A 15,146-nucleotide genomic window follows, 5' to 3' on the forward strand; every position below is an offset into this window, starting at 1 on the left:
AAGCAACAATATTTTTTCCGATATTCACTGATAAAGATATGAAAGTGCTGATTTACTGTCGTTCTCAATTGATCAGGAACTAAGCAAATCAAAAATGAATCGGTCCCGTTAATTTGACCTTTAGTTTAGCTTTATACTGTACAGTGAAGGTTATCACGAGTAATTGTAGTCATCAAATATGTAAGTTTTCATTTTAATTCTTTCCAATTTTTTCACAAATAAGATCATCAATTTAGATCTAAAAAAATCAGTCTCCACAGGGGACTCAAGTGCAATTAAGCCGCAGAAAGTGGGCCGCACAAAGTTGGCAGTTAAAATCTTCACTCGGAAAAGGTTGAAAGAAGACTTTGCATTGACGTCAAAAGAGGGCTATGCATTGACATTAGACAGTCCACTTTATGAAACCGCTGTATCGTTTACTTGACTTGTAAGCAAAAAATGTGCTGCAAAACTTCCAAAGTGATTCATGAAAAAATGGGAGGTAGTCATTAGTCCGACACTTTCTAGTTGGACAGTAAAAATGCCCAACGTTGGATTTGACAAATGCGTCAGTATTCCGACAACAATTTTGTCCGACTACAAGTAAAAAAAAACATATAAAAAACTAAATATGAATCGCCGTGGAGGAGGCACATCTTACCGAACTTTTTTTAAATTTTGGGAAGCTTATAAGGATTAGGCTTTCAATAGTCAAGAAATTGGATTTAGCTGTTTTTACGACCCTTCTTTGGGGGTGGGGGCTGGAATTAAAGTATGTGATTTACATTACAACCCTTATAACATAATTCTGAACATGCAAAAAGAGACCCTTAAACCCATTCTTTTTACTATAACTTATCTTTACGCAAATTTGATTGGTCCTTTATTTTTAATGACTGTATGATAAAATGTGCCGCAAGAGAACTTTTATTAACATTATCTCAGTGAAAAACCCTTATTCAACACTCGACACTCTAAAATATTTCATTTTCAGACAAAAGTGACATCGGAAAAAAGACTTCTAAATTGTAAATTTATTTTATAGATTCGGACTATCTTACTGTCGGACTAGAAAGTGTCGGACTAGTGACATGCACCAAAAAAAATAACCCGGCACTTTTTAATTAAATCAACATTTTCAAAAAGCAATGAAAAATTGCCCAAAATTTGAGCCATAAGTGAAAAAATTTGAGCCAAGCCAACCTTGAAAACTAACTTCCCAAGAAAAGATCTACAGGGGAGACGGAACCCACCTAGATCCGTGCACCGCCGGAAAGGCTATTTCCCGGAAATTTTGCCGGACCTCAAACACTGACCCATTTACATGTACAAAATTACTTTTACTTTAGCGTACAAACAAGGCCTTAATAAAAATCTTGCTGTCTCAGGGAATTGAATGACCAAATTTGGTTGGTTGATAGCGTCAAGTCACCAGTGCATGAACAGCCCTAGTGCACGAACGAGCGTCTTTGAACTTGAAAAAAACAAACTAAAAGCAAATTTCTATAGAACTTCCTTTGTGCAGCAGAATCCTCAAACTATCCCTTGCAATCTCTCCAAAAATTAAAATAAACAGAGCACTAGAACAACACCAAACCGATTTTGAACGAGGCCAAGTAAAAAAATCACAAAATTCGGGATTTTTGTAAACATGGCTGATCACAATAGGAAATGATTTTTATAAGAAAACTTGCGTAAGAAGAGTTCTGAAAATGACTTTCCTCTTTTAAAAACCTGTTATCTTCCATCACACAAAATTTCATTGAAACATGTTAGCTCATTAATTCAAAATCAATAGAGACATATCATCAGTAGTTGATATGAAAAAGGTTCCAGTCGGCGAACGACCCGAACACCATTCAAAATTATTGCAACATGAAAACACTACATTGCCGAGCTTTTCAATGAGCAAAACTTGAAAAAGAAAACAAAAAAATGGACGACAAGAAATTATTTACAAAAATAAACAGGTTAGCAAAACGCCAAAGTTCTTATAAAAAAGGCTTGATTTTGAAAAGTTCAAATACCCCTGTATCATCTAGGAAGAGAGTTTAAGTATTACCTGTGAGCGGAGCTCTAATTTTTTCTTTCAAAAGATCATTTTGCGCACTGGTTCCTCGTAATAGCGCTCGCTTTAACAACTTATTATTCCAAGAAGAAGCCTTCAAATAAAGTGAAAACAAACTGAAAGAAGGACATCAAGCTTGTTTACAAGATGGTCAAAAAGGATTTATGTGAAAACCAAAATTAAAGTGAGAAAAGAGAAAAATAAGTTTGCCGTTCGTGCACTGGGCACCCTCCTCTACACATATCATTTTAAGTTTACAAGTTTTAATTATTTGTCTTGGGAACTTGAACTTGATTCAGGTAACTCTCATCCTTGTTGTTGCAAATACATTCTGTAGATGACTGATGTTGTGTTTTCTGAAAGCTTGATTTCCTAGTGTGACTAACTGGATGTGACAGAACAACCCTAAATAAGAACTCTGATGTTCCTTCACTCCTGCTTGCATAGCAAAAAGTACAAAATCAAGTACAAAATGAGTAACAGTAAAAAACAGTAAATCTTTCATTATTCGTCTCAAACCCAGACTCATTTTGCATTTTTACTATTTTGGTGATGACTGACGTTATCAGACCCAAAATAGTGAAAAAATTTACTATTTCAAAGTAAAGAAAGCCTCTTTCACTCCCACCATTGTATTCCACATAAAATTTCTGATTTAACAGAAGGATCAAGGTCTTCTTAACACCTTTTCAAAGTTGAGATATCGCATTTTGAAGTTTTTCGGGAATCCAGTGACATCTTATGGTCTAGTCTGGCTAGCTCTAAAGCTCTAAAACAGCATCTAATAACATGAAAACCAGTATATGATTCTTCATTGGTAATCAAAACTATAAAGTGCACAAACATCAATTTAACAAAATTAGTAATGTTATAATTATCAATGAAACAAAAAATTTTCTGTCAAGAGCTTTGTAAACATCCCAACAACTTCCATTGGTATGATCTGCCGCAGCTAAGTTCTACCATTTTAGCGCGGTCTGAGTATTGAGCTGAGAATGCTTGCAGAACACCCGCATGGGTGAAAAACTTTAATCTGTCAATCATTTTCTCAAACGAAGAGTACGCGAAGCGATTCTAGCTTTACAATAGTGTCGCGGTGGATTCAATTATTATTATTCCTTTATTTTCATTTCTGGAACTTTAGGAAAAGTAGAAAAGTTGTATTTTTTGATGCACTATCCACATACTGAATTTGAAAGATCTTCTTTTTGTGGCATTTTTTTGCAAACTTCAAAAAACTGATTTAAAGTGCTTGCGTGCAGCATTGGGTAGAAAGTCCAAATATATGTGTTTCCCTAAATTTTATATGAAGAGCTAGGGCTATACTGCCAGTGCTATTTCTATTTCTATTTTTATTCCATAATTTACAGGAGGTTTTACAAAACCTATTCTCACAAATATTATCTAGAAAAGAATTTAAATAAGGTAAATAAATAGTGATAAAAATATGTTGCAAATAAGGAATTGTGACAAAAAATTTGGAGTGACAAAATAGCTCTAGATCTAGGTTTAAAACACCACCAAATGTTTCTCTAGTCATTGAATGCTAATGATTATGAGAAGATGAAACAGCAGGGACAAAAAGTGCTTTGTTGCATTTTTTCAACAAGCAATCTCAAGTTTTCCCAGGCTAGGCTAGACTTACTCTTTTCTCTTCCCATTCCAACATTTACAATGCTTGCATAGTTGAACAATATAGACCTTCTTACCTTTGACTATTCTTGACACTTGTCAATGACACTGACACTTTGTTGAAACGTTTCAACAAAAAACTTAGTTTTAATAATTAACATCTACCATGGGGGTGTATGGTCCATTCAATTTTATACCCTGTATTTTTAAGATTTTTGACATTTTTCAAAACAAAAGTGAATTTTGACTTCAAAAGCTTATAATTTGAGAACCACTGATACCACTGAAAAAATTATAATTGGCTAAACCAATTTAGAGCAGTCAGTTTCTGCACAGATGTAAAGAAGTCAAGAAAGCCATTAACAAATAGACTTTTTTTATATAAGAACAATTTTATAAGAACAATGAGGCTCAATATTACCAAAGAATGAGAAATTTTTTTTAAGAACAATGCTGAGCCTGAAATTACTCAAATTCAAGCAATTCTGGGGTTAAGGTAGTAAAAATTGGGTATAATAAAATAAAATACCTCAATTACACCTTATAAATAAGAACAGGATAATAGTCCCGCTGCTGAGATCGAAAAAAGTGGCTAGAAAACGATTTTCGTGACACACATCTTAGAACTAACTTTTTTTGGTGGAAACTCACGAATTAGTATATTTAGATTCCAAAATCAAAAAGTTTCCACGATATTATCGTGCAAGTAACGAGTAATTGGTGATTTTTTGCGTTTCCAGGCAAAATTGCAAGGCCTGGAAATTCAAGATTTTTGGGGGGTCTTCAAATTAAAAAAAGACCTACATCACATGATAGAGCTCTTCAAACTGAGCAAGTAAATAAAAATTACTTTTCAAGACGTTTTCTGGTAAAACTTTTTTAATGATTTTTTAACCCGATTTGTGAATTTTTTGACATGAAAGGTTCAGGCTCATCATAGAGAGAAGGTAACATTTTAGGGCTGGTTTTAAGTCACTTAATGTAACATTTTTATTTTGCATTTAGAACATGGAAATAAAAATAAGAATTTGACACAGCTACTTTCTTTTTGAAATAATGGCAATGAATAATTTGTATGGATCTACAATGTCTTTGGATTGTGGGGGTAACCTCAAATCATCTTTTAACCAATCAACACTGAGCTTGATAAGCGTCAACACTACTACTAGCTCAATCAGTACTAAGGTACATGACTTCAATACAAAAGGTATGGAATGTAGGTCAGTCGGTCAAAGAAAAAACTATTTTGACGATTTATGAAAGTTCAGTTTACATTTGGGTAATATTGAAATGAAAATGGAAGAGCTAGAAAGGGAATTAACGATACTTAAGCTCAAGACGGACTTGCATAATAGAGTGTACCTCTATAAGAAGGACAATAGAATTTTTAATTTGAAGAAAAGGTAGGTAGGTTTCGATGTAGGGTCAGTTTGATGACAGCAAACTGACATTTTTGTCCAGCCTGAAAAAAAATTTAATTACGTAGTGAACAATGGCTAGCTTACTTTTCAACCTTGCAAAAATTCTTCCTGGTTTTTGTTGTCCTTGTGAAGTGACATCTATAAACACCTTTACATAAATAAAAAATGAACTGCTAAAATTCCTAATATTTGTTTAAACTTATTTTCAGATTTTGTATTTTGTCTAACAAACAAATCGTTGATGCAAAATAAAGATCTGATGGCAGCAATCCAGGTATTTTTTCATCGTGTAGCCTCCAAAGTTCAGTTATGATTTGCTCTTAAATAACGTGCGTTCGATAAAAAATTTTTTTTATCAATCTCAATAGATTTCATCAGCAATTTTATTCTCATGATTTAGTACTTCAAACCTGAATACACGCTGGTGGACACAGATGAAAACCTTGAAGTTATGTCAAATGAGCGCAGAAAATACTTTTTTGTGTGTCAAAACTTTGATGACGAGCGTTTCAAGACTTTACGAAGGAAGAAATGTCGCATTTGTGGGCCACCTCTCCTCGTATACTTACACAGCCGAAAAAGAGCTCTCCCTGATACCTCACGTCCCTTGTTTAATGGCTCAATGTTCGGTGTAGCTGTCTGTTTTACTGGCTTCGCTTCAAAAGGGAATATGGTTAATCAACTGGCAGATCTTGTTCATTTTATGGGTGGAAGTGTTCGAAGAGATTTCAGTGGCAAAATTACACATCTTGTAGCTAACCTTGCACAGGGTCAGAAGTATAAGGTAGTTATTTAAAATTTAATTTTTTAGCTGTGGAATGACACTGTTATAATTTAAGTTTTTAAAGATTATGTACGTCGCTTGCTGCTTCTAAATTCTAATGAAGATGCAAAACTTTTCCTCTTTAAAATACTAGGTTCATTTTTTCTGCGTATCACTGTTAGAGCTATATTGGCTTTTCTAACTAATTGCGAGAAACAAAATCATATAAGAGTTCAATATAGCTAAACACGTTATCGAACTTTAAAAATCATAAAATATCAGATGTAAGATTTTAATTCTCTGCGGGAGAAGAAGATGAAGAAGATAACGAGGAAAAAATTCACATTGCAAACCATAAAGTCATAAAATCTCTTCTATCCATTTCACTCTTTTGATCGTTCATTTCTCATCTTTAAGAATGCAGTAAATCTTGGCAAACATATAATGACTGATGGCTGGGTGTTGGAAGCCTGGGAGAAAAGACATACATCGTAAGACATTGTATTCCTATTGATCATTTCACTTTTTCATAAGCCATGAAAATTTACTCATGAAACGCCTGACCAATTTAATTTCCTCTTCCTTATAGATCTTTCAAAGCATCCGAAAGCTCATTTGTAAGTTTCATTATTTTAGGTTTTGAAGCCAAGTAAGATATATTCAATCTATTTGTATGAGATCTACCGCCCCAAAGATTTTTTTCTTCAAATCGAAACCGCTATTATCATCGTGTCAGTCTCGTTCTATCCCAAGCTTAAATATCGTGAATTCTCGTGAATGTTGTGAATATCGATATTCTCGTAAATATCGTGAATGCAAACTTTTCATGAATTTTCATAATCGTCGAAATAAAAAATAAATTCGACCCACCTCAAAAAATGGGGCTGGGTGATGGTAAACCAGCATTTTTAAGTCCAGCCTGATTGACTGGTTGATTCGTTGGTTTGAGTGAAGTCAAGATATTCTTCCAAATGATTTTTGAGCTTGATTTTCTATCATTTTTCATAACTTTCAAATTTCTATTCTTTCAGGTCAACTCGTTCAACATGAAACCTTTTCATGGATTGAAAATTAGCTTTTTGGGTTTTTCCCCTGACGAAACTGAACACATGCAGGACATAACTTTACAAAATGGTAACAAATGTCTTCATTAATGTATTTTCTCTATTTGGCATTGACCTTCAATAAGCGCCGCTCTTATTAGAATTTCAATCCTCTGACCATATGTTGACATTTAGCTAAATCCTGTCTCTTTTTCGTTGTAATAAGGACGTTAAAAGTTAAAACTATCAAAATAATGGAGCATATACAAGCTCTTAGCTTAAAAATAGAAAGAAAATCCATAGTTCTGTATTTATTTGAACATTTAAAGTCCTCAGCGGAGAAGAAATTTGTCAGTGGACTACGGGAGAATCTCTTAACCCAACGAGAAGAAAACATTTGATCGTTAGCTGTAACTTCGTTGCAAGATTATAATTTATATGTGATACTTTTTCTATTTTTTCTTAGATGGTCACTTCGTGCCAGTCGGTGAAGATGGGTGCACTCATTTAGTGATCGAAGAATCTTATTCTTTGGATTTGACTACTGAATCTGTCAAAGCTACTTTCGTCGTCAAACAAGAGGTTTTTTTCCCTTGCTTATTTCGTCAGTACTATAAATATCCTTTGATGTACAGTATTGTATTGTCCTCTTCATGCAAATTGTTCATTCTTTAAAATGATTCCTTAAATGATTCTTTTAGTGGTTTTGGGCAAGTATTCAACTGGATGTATGCGCTGAAGAAAACATGTACTCGTACATCGACGTAAGTTCACTCTCCTATTTACTTTTTTCATAATTTGGAAAAAAGATTTTCAAGATTCCGAAATGTAGATGTATTTTAGAGCTATTTTATTTGTATCAGCTTTTTTGTCGACGGAAATGATTCTTTTTATGCTAATTCCTCTTATTTCAGGACAAAGGCACGCCTCTTGGAACTGGTAGTCAACGACGCTTCAAGAGAAAACATTGCAACATGTCAGGGTTAAGTGATCTCTTGTCGCCCGGCTCGCCCTTCTTTATCTCCAACAAGCGTCAAAGTCGTGATGGAGCCCTTTCTTCTCTATCCTCTGCTACCTTTGATTCGTCCATGGGTTCCCCTCTCGCTATGATCGACTCCCCTATCGTTAAAGAAACCAAAAAAGAGATTTCAGCTCGTCAACAAAAATGCTTGGAACTTCAGCATACCGAACGAAATTATGTTACCATACTACAAACTATCATCAAGGTACTTTCTTTCGTTGTTTCTCTCTTTCAAAAATCTGCTGTCTCTGAAACCACGTTGGGACCAGGGTAGTCTCGCGTTGCAAGACTAGAATTAATCGTTTGAAATCTTTGGTTGAAGTTTAGTGTTCTTTGGTCTGCTAACTGTCATACTCAATTTTCTTTCTTTTAGGTCTTCAAAGAACCTCTTGAACAATCAGCAAACCAAAGAGGCGGTGCCCTGCTAGCTTCTGAAGAAATCAAAACAATTTTCGGTGCCATTCCTGATTTGCTTGATGTCCATGAAAAATTATTTGTAAGACTTCATTAAATCAAAATAATGGATGCAGTTTAGTGTACTTCGTTTCTTTCTTTAGTTGTCTCATCGTCTCTCAAAAGTCTCTTTTAACATAACTATACCGCTTTTCTACCTACCTAACTTTAAAAGTCACAAAATCAAACCGTTAGTGGAACGAATTTAAGGCAACATTTTTGTCACGAACTGATCGCCTTTTCTCGTCTTCAATTTCTTATTACAGGCTTCAATAAACCATTTGGTGGACAATTGGCACGAAGAACAACTCATTGGAAAAGCTATCACCGATTGTGTAAGTGCTCTTTTCAATTGCGTCCATGTTTCGAAGCTACCCTGTTAATTTTGCCAGTGACATGATCTTATTTCAAATTTGGTGTTTTCTCTAATATTTCAGGCGGAAGGTATGATGAAAGCTTATCCAGGATTCGTCAATTATTTTGAATTCATTAAAGAAACCATCAACAGATGTGACAAAGAACGACCTCGATTTCATGCTTTCCTCAAGGTAACTACAACTCTAAATCAAGTTGATAATGATCGATGATGACTTGAATTTCTTGATTCGATATGAGTTTTTGGACCTACCCCGGTGGGGTGGAGGTCCTATAAATTCACCTCTGTCCGTCCGTCCGTTCGTTACCAGCTTTTCTCGAGATTGAATCATAGGAATCATTTGATTTTTGGTACAAAGGTGCAAAACGGTGGTGGCCAAAATGTGACGGAGCCCGATTTTCGAAAAAAAAATTTTTTGGGCAAATTTGGGCCAAAAAACGGCTAAAAAACGGGTTTTTTGGACTTTGTGAAAAATTGGATCATTAATTTTTTCTGATTTTTTGCATGAAAGTAGGGTACCATCATAGGTAAAAGATGGCTCAAGCAGATTTTTGCAAAAAAATTTATTTGGCTTAAAAAACGCATGTTTATCTATACGAATCACTATTAATAAGCATACATCAATGTTCTTAGTCAAATTACTCAATTTCTTTATGAGATAGATGTTTTTTTTTTGTTCATGAGGGCTTACTTTTGAAAAATATGTGTGTTTAGACATGAAATTTTGGTTGCTTGGCGTGTTTTTATAGAAAAACTGGCCAAGTTCAATATTTTTTATAAGCACATTATCAATTACTTAGGTATTAGCTTTTCTCGAGATTGGCTCTTTCATTCTTTAAGACTTTTTGCACAAAGATGCATAACTATAAACCCTCGAATGTGATGGAGCCCAATTTTCGAGAAAAAAAATGTTTTTGGGCAAATTTGGGCCAAAAAACGGCTAAAAAGCGGGGTTTTTGGACTTTGTAAAAAAATGGATCATTGATTTTTTCTGATTTTTTGCATGAAAGTAGGGTACCGTCATAGGTAAAAGATGGCTCAAGCAGATTTTTGCAAAAAAATTTATTTGGCTTAAAAAACGCATGTTTATCTATAAGAATCACTGTTAATAAGCATACATCAATGTTCTTAGTCAAATTACTCAATTTCTTTATGAGATAGATGTCTTTTTTTGCTCACGAGGGTTTACTTTTGAAGTATATATGTGTTTAGACATGAAATTTTGGTTGCTTGGCGTGTTTTTATAGAGAGTGGCCAAACTCGATATTTTTTTATAAGCACATTATCAATTATTAGCTTTTCTCGGGATTGGCGCTTTCATTCTTTATGATTTTTTGCACAAAGATGCATAATTATAAACCCTCGAATGTGACTTAGCCCGATTTTCGAAAAAAAATGTTTTTGGGCAAATTTGGGCCAAAAAACGGCTAAAAAAAGGGTTTTTTGGACATTGTGAAATATTGGATCGTTGTTTTTTTTCTGATTTTTTTGCATGAACGTAGGTAAAAGATGGGTCAAGCAGATTTTTGTAAAAAAACTTTTCAGCTCAAAAAACGCATCTTTATCTATAAGAATCACTATTAATAAGCATACATCAATGTTCTTAGCCAAATTACTCAATTTTTTGATGAGATAGATGTCTTTCTATGCTCACGAAGTCATGAATATGAAAGAATATTTCACGAGCATGAAATTTTGGTTTCTAAACGTTTTTTTATAAGAAACAAACGACTAATTTTAATAAATCGTCACTATTTGTGTTCTGAATGATTGTTTAACGTTCATGCTCACGTAGATATCAATTATATATGTGTTAAATGCATAACCAGGTAGGTCCATAAAAGTATCACTTGTTTTATATAAGAAACAAAGAGAAAAGTCTTTTCAATAGTTTGCCCAATTAATCGGTGCCCATCATTTTGTCTTTGCAGTTGAGCATGACGAACCCTGACTGCCAGCGTCAAACGTTGACAGAATTATTGATCCGACCCGTTCAAAGGTTGCCCTCCATGAGCTTGTTGATGGATGGTGAGTGAAAGAATGCACTATTCCCAATACATTACAATGTTTTTGAACACGTTTTCGAACACAAAGTAATCAAAAGAAATGCATTAAACATAGGCATATTAATGTCTGAGTAAAATTATGTCTTAATAAATGCGGCATTAAAATCATCATTGATATATTGTAATCATGTTTAACTGCAAGCTGTTGAATTGTTACTCCCCTTAACCTCATCTTTCCTTCAACTTAGACATCTTCAAACACACGAAAGAAAACAACCCTGATCATGCTTATGTCAATGATGCCAGAGCTGCCGTCAAGAAAGTACTGACGTAAGAAAATCTTCCCTTTATATCCAGTAATGTATTCGATTTTTAATCCTCTCCTAATGCGATGATGTTTTTCCATACAATGAGCTGTTTTTTTATCTAAGGTTTATCAATGAAGACAAACGGAAGACAGAAACACAAGTGCAAATGTTTGAAATTCTCGGAGAAATTGAAAATTGCCCGGTAAGAATGAATATTGGCCATTTAGTGATTAGATAAGTAGTTGAAGAGTGTCAATTCATCATTTTCACTTGGTAACTTATCAATTCATTCACCGTTCCCTTTCAGCCATATTTATTGTCGGCGAAAAGAAGTTTGATATCAAAAGTGGACTTGATGGAAGTAACGGAAGGATTGATACTGAAGTGCGAACACCTAACCATGTTTCTCTTCAATGACTGTATCGAGGTAAAGTAGCTACGTTGTTCGCTCTTTATTTTTGACATGTTCACTGCTTAGATCTCCAATCAAGAAATCGGTATCACAAACAAGAAGTTTGAAACAAGAAGTATTCCCTTTCTTTTTTATTGTTTTATGTCTTTTATCACTTCTGATCGGGTTTATATCGATTTTATTTTATTTATTTTATTATGCAGATCGCAAAGAAGAAGAATCGTGGAGTGAACTCGATGACGTACAAAAGCCCTGCTATCCAGAACATCCAGCGTGGTAATGTGCAAAAGAAGTCGTACGATCACATGGAATTCATCGAAGCACGTCACCTCAAACATGTTGTGGACATCAAGGATGACACTGGTATGATACTTTTCGGTTTTGGCGCGTGGAGAAAAATAAATGACCTAAAATCTGCCTTCGTTGGAGTTTATCATCTTACTCCTTCGTATTTCCCGGTCCACTTTGTACTAATTGAGATATAGCTTATCCTGATACCTAATTTTGTTTTGCTCCTTTATCTTGAAGTTTTTCACACTCTTTCAATCTCTTCAGATTTCAAGGAGATGTTTGGTCTGATCCACCTTTCCAACATCACGCAAGCCGACCAACTCAGCATCTTCAAGATGGTGCCAGGAACCACAAAAGCTGAATGGATCAACAAGGTCGTCCAACGCTTGAAAAGCAGCAAAGCTACCGCAGATGCCGTGAGTTCAACAATATACGTTTAATTTAAATGATGAAGAAACGTGATTTGATTCAAAACTCTGATTCGCATTTGCAATAACTCTATTCGCGTAATTCACGTAGGAAAAGAAAAATAGAGAGAGTCATTTCAAATCCACTTTCTTCTTTCAGGAGAATTTATTGATGGGAGTGGAACCATGGGAGCTGTTGTCTGACAAAAGCGATACCAGTCAAGAGAAAGAAAGATCTGGATCTTTGAGCAAAGTGTTCAAGTAAGCAACATTAACTATCTTCTAGTTGTTTTGGTTTAATAGTAGGAGACCATGCTTTATCGGCACCGTGAAGTCTTTTCATTTCATCCTTTTAGTATGCAACCACATAAATTTGAAAATGACATCAAATTCATTTACTTTCAAAAGAAGTTGATTTGATTACTTCACCTTTTTAAGAAGATTTCTCCCTCTAATGCTATGATAAAATCATCTTTATACAAGGGAAAACCCTCGAAAAGATCAATCCCTTCTAAAATCTACTGATTATTTTGAATACCAAAAAAGTGTATACGTAGAAGACATGAACTTTCTCTTTTCTTTCTTCACAGGAAAGCGAAGAGTGGCATCACGAAGAAGGTAGTGCGTGCTTTATCGCAAAACAAAACACCGAAGAGCCACAACAAATCCACCTTGCGAAGAGCAATGGCCAAGTAAGTGTGCCTTCGTTCAACACCACTCTCCTCTACTTTTCCTCCATTCACATTCTTTGCTTTCTTGCTTTTTCCGGGTAAGCTTTTTAATTAAATCCACCTGACTTTTGTCCAATAGCACAATGACGTCCACGAATAAAGGGTTCCGTTCAACGTTCAATTCATAAACATTTTTTATTTTGTTAGTGTGACGCCGAATACCTATCCATCAACACCCGGCAATACATCAGGCTTGGTCAGCCCTACGCCAAGCGAATACACTATCATGGATTTCTCTGTTTGCGAAGAAAAGGTACAGCGATGTTCAATTTTTTCGCTACTGCAAGATGTTCGAAGTTTTAAAGTGACGTCAAAAATCGTCACGTGACTTTTACAGTAGTTGATTGCTTACAAATGACTTGCTGGGAAGAGAGTAGAAAGCAAAGCAGAAAATCAGAAACAAGGGTTATGCTATGCGATACAAGCACATTATTATTCTTTCTGTAATGCTTACAATTAAGTTTTCCCGATTTTTAAGCTAACCATTCATAATTTAGTTTGCATTAGCCGCCAGAAAGGAGTAAACATCTTAGGCCCTGGCTTGTGATCATTAACTTCTTGATTTTTAGTGATCACTGGGAAAGAAATGTGAAATCTTGAATCTTTTGCATACTTCTCACCCGATCCGATTGCAACAGACTGGTCGTCGTTGTCGTACATTCGAAAGATGTATCCTTTTCTCTATTGGACCAATGGATGGTAACATTGCTGTCACGTGATGTTCACCATGAAGCTCCGCTGTGGAAGACAACTTTCTTGACAAAAAATGAAACTCATTTAAAATGAAGAAGATAATATATATTTTTAATTTTAGTCGACAAAAATTTCCAGCTTTCGATCTTAATGTTACGGATAGTATATGATGGTTGTGTTTTCGCTATATTTCACATGCTTATTGATCGTTATGTAAGTAGCTTGGATTTCAATGTGTAGTCCGTTAAACTTTACGATATTGATGATGACCTTTTTGCTCTTTTCAAATTTAGTCTTGTTCAGCATTTCTTTTCGATTTTTTAATGATACTATTACCATATATAAATAATATTTTAGTAACATTTATTTAAGTTGTACTATAGCTTTTTATTGTAAAACCGCTCTCCATTATCTCACGCATGACGTAAATGTTTGTGAGGGTGACTCTGAGACAGTTTCCGTTTTCTTTTATTCTTCTTCTGTTCTTTTTTTTTCACATAACAAACAAATAGATAAAAAGTGTATAATATTTTAAAGCAGTAATATTTTAAGAAGTTGTACGAGGTATCAACGAAAAGTGTATGTTTTTATGAAACATGAAATACAAACTTCTAAGGACGTCTTTTTTCGTTTTTTATATAAAGCCGCAATTTTTAACACTACACTAGTTTATGAAATTGAACGATGTTTTAGAGAAGGGAATCGAACTTTGAGTGTGACGCTGTGTGGGGCTCTTTGCGTGTATCAGTGAGTGGGTTTTCTTTGTATCCATCTTTCGAATCTGTAAAGGAGCAAAATTGACTTAGAGCCACCAGAAAAAGCTTGTAAACGATTCGAAAAATTTTGGATGGAATTTTATGATGACGTCATTTTTGAATACAACAAAAATTTTAGAAACTTTTCAAATCAAAAATTAATTTTCGACATTTTTATCTTAGATATCATAAAAAGTAGATGACGAGTCGATGTTTTTGCTTGTGTACGATTACTGGACAAGCGTTTAAGGTCCTAAATTTCATTCGCTTTAAGAATGCATGTTGTCTTGAAAGCTATATAATTATTTTCACATAAAAATTATTGTATCGTAATAAATTACAACTTCTTAGAGGTGTGACCATTGAGTTTAAAGCCCGAAGGGCTAGAGTTCAATCTCTAACCTTTCTCAGGCAAGAAAAAGTGAAGCCTTAAAAAATGCGCCGCATTTTTGACGACAGATTGAATCTAGCAATTCCTTTGTTTACAATTGATATTTTTTTCGAAATTTAGCGGTAAATTATAGTTTCAATCTGTCATTTGTGTAAAAACCAGGCGAGCCGCTCAAGGCCGCGCAACTTTGGTAGGATTTGTTGGCTTCAATCCTACCAAGGTGATTGACTTCTAGCCTTTCGGGCTTATACTTCATTGGGTGTGACCCTTTAATAGAAAAAAGCCCAAACCGACTCAACCTTGTACTATGGGGATGAGTGGCTTAAATTGTTGCTCTCGTTGAAGGCGTTTCAAAATCTTTTAAAAACACGGAAAATTAAAATCTTTACGCAACAC

General features: G+C 34.6%; 1 protein-coding gene across 1 annotated transcript; it reads left to right on the top strand.

Annotated features, from left to right (window-relative positions):
• Positions 1-4,685: 4,685 nt before the first annotated feature.
• LOC136811443 (protein ECT2-like) lies at positions 4,686-14,222 on the top strand. The gene is made up of 22 exons (XM_067068047.1): positions 4,686-4,886; positions 5,310-5,374; positions 5,501-5,884; positions 6,281-6,354; positions 6,453-6,480; positions 6,895-6,997; positions 7,373-7,488; positions 7,608-7,670; positions 7,821-8,132; positions 8,301-8,423; positions 8,647-8,715; positions 8,818-8,928; positions 10,688-10,784; positions 11,011-11,092; positions 11,194-11,272; positions 11,378-11,497; positions 11,686-11,845; positions 12,038-12,189; positions 12,341-12,441; positions 12,771-12,872; positions 13,059-13,164; positions 13,481-14,222. Exons 1-22 carry the CDS (start codon positions 4,736-4,738, stop codon positions 13,481-13,483), a joined length of 2,601 nt encoding a protein of 866 aa, XP_066924148.1. The 5' UTR covers positions 4,686-4,735; the 3' UTR covers positions 13,484-14,222.
• The last annotated feature ends 924 nt before the right edge of the window (positions 14,223-15,146 follow it).

Source organism: Clytia hemisphaerica, unplaced genomic scaffold, assembly GCF_902728285.1.
Source record: "Clytia hemisphaerica strain Z4C2 unplaced genomic scaffold, Clytia hemisphaerica genome assembly, whole genome shotgun sequence".
Classification (NCBI taxonomy): domain Eukaryota; kingdom Metazoa; phylum Cnidaria; class Hydrozoa; order Leptothecata; family Clytiidae; genus Clytia; species Clytia hemisphaerica.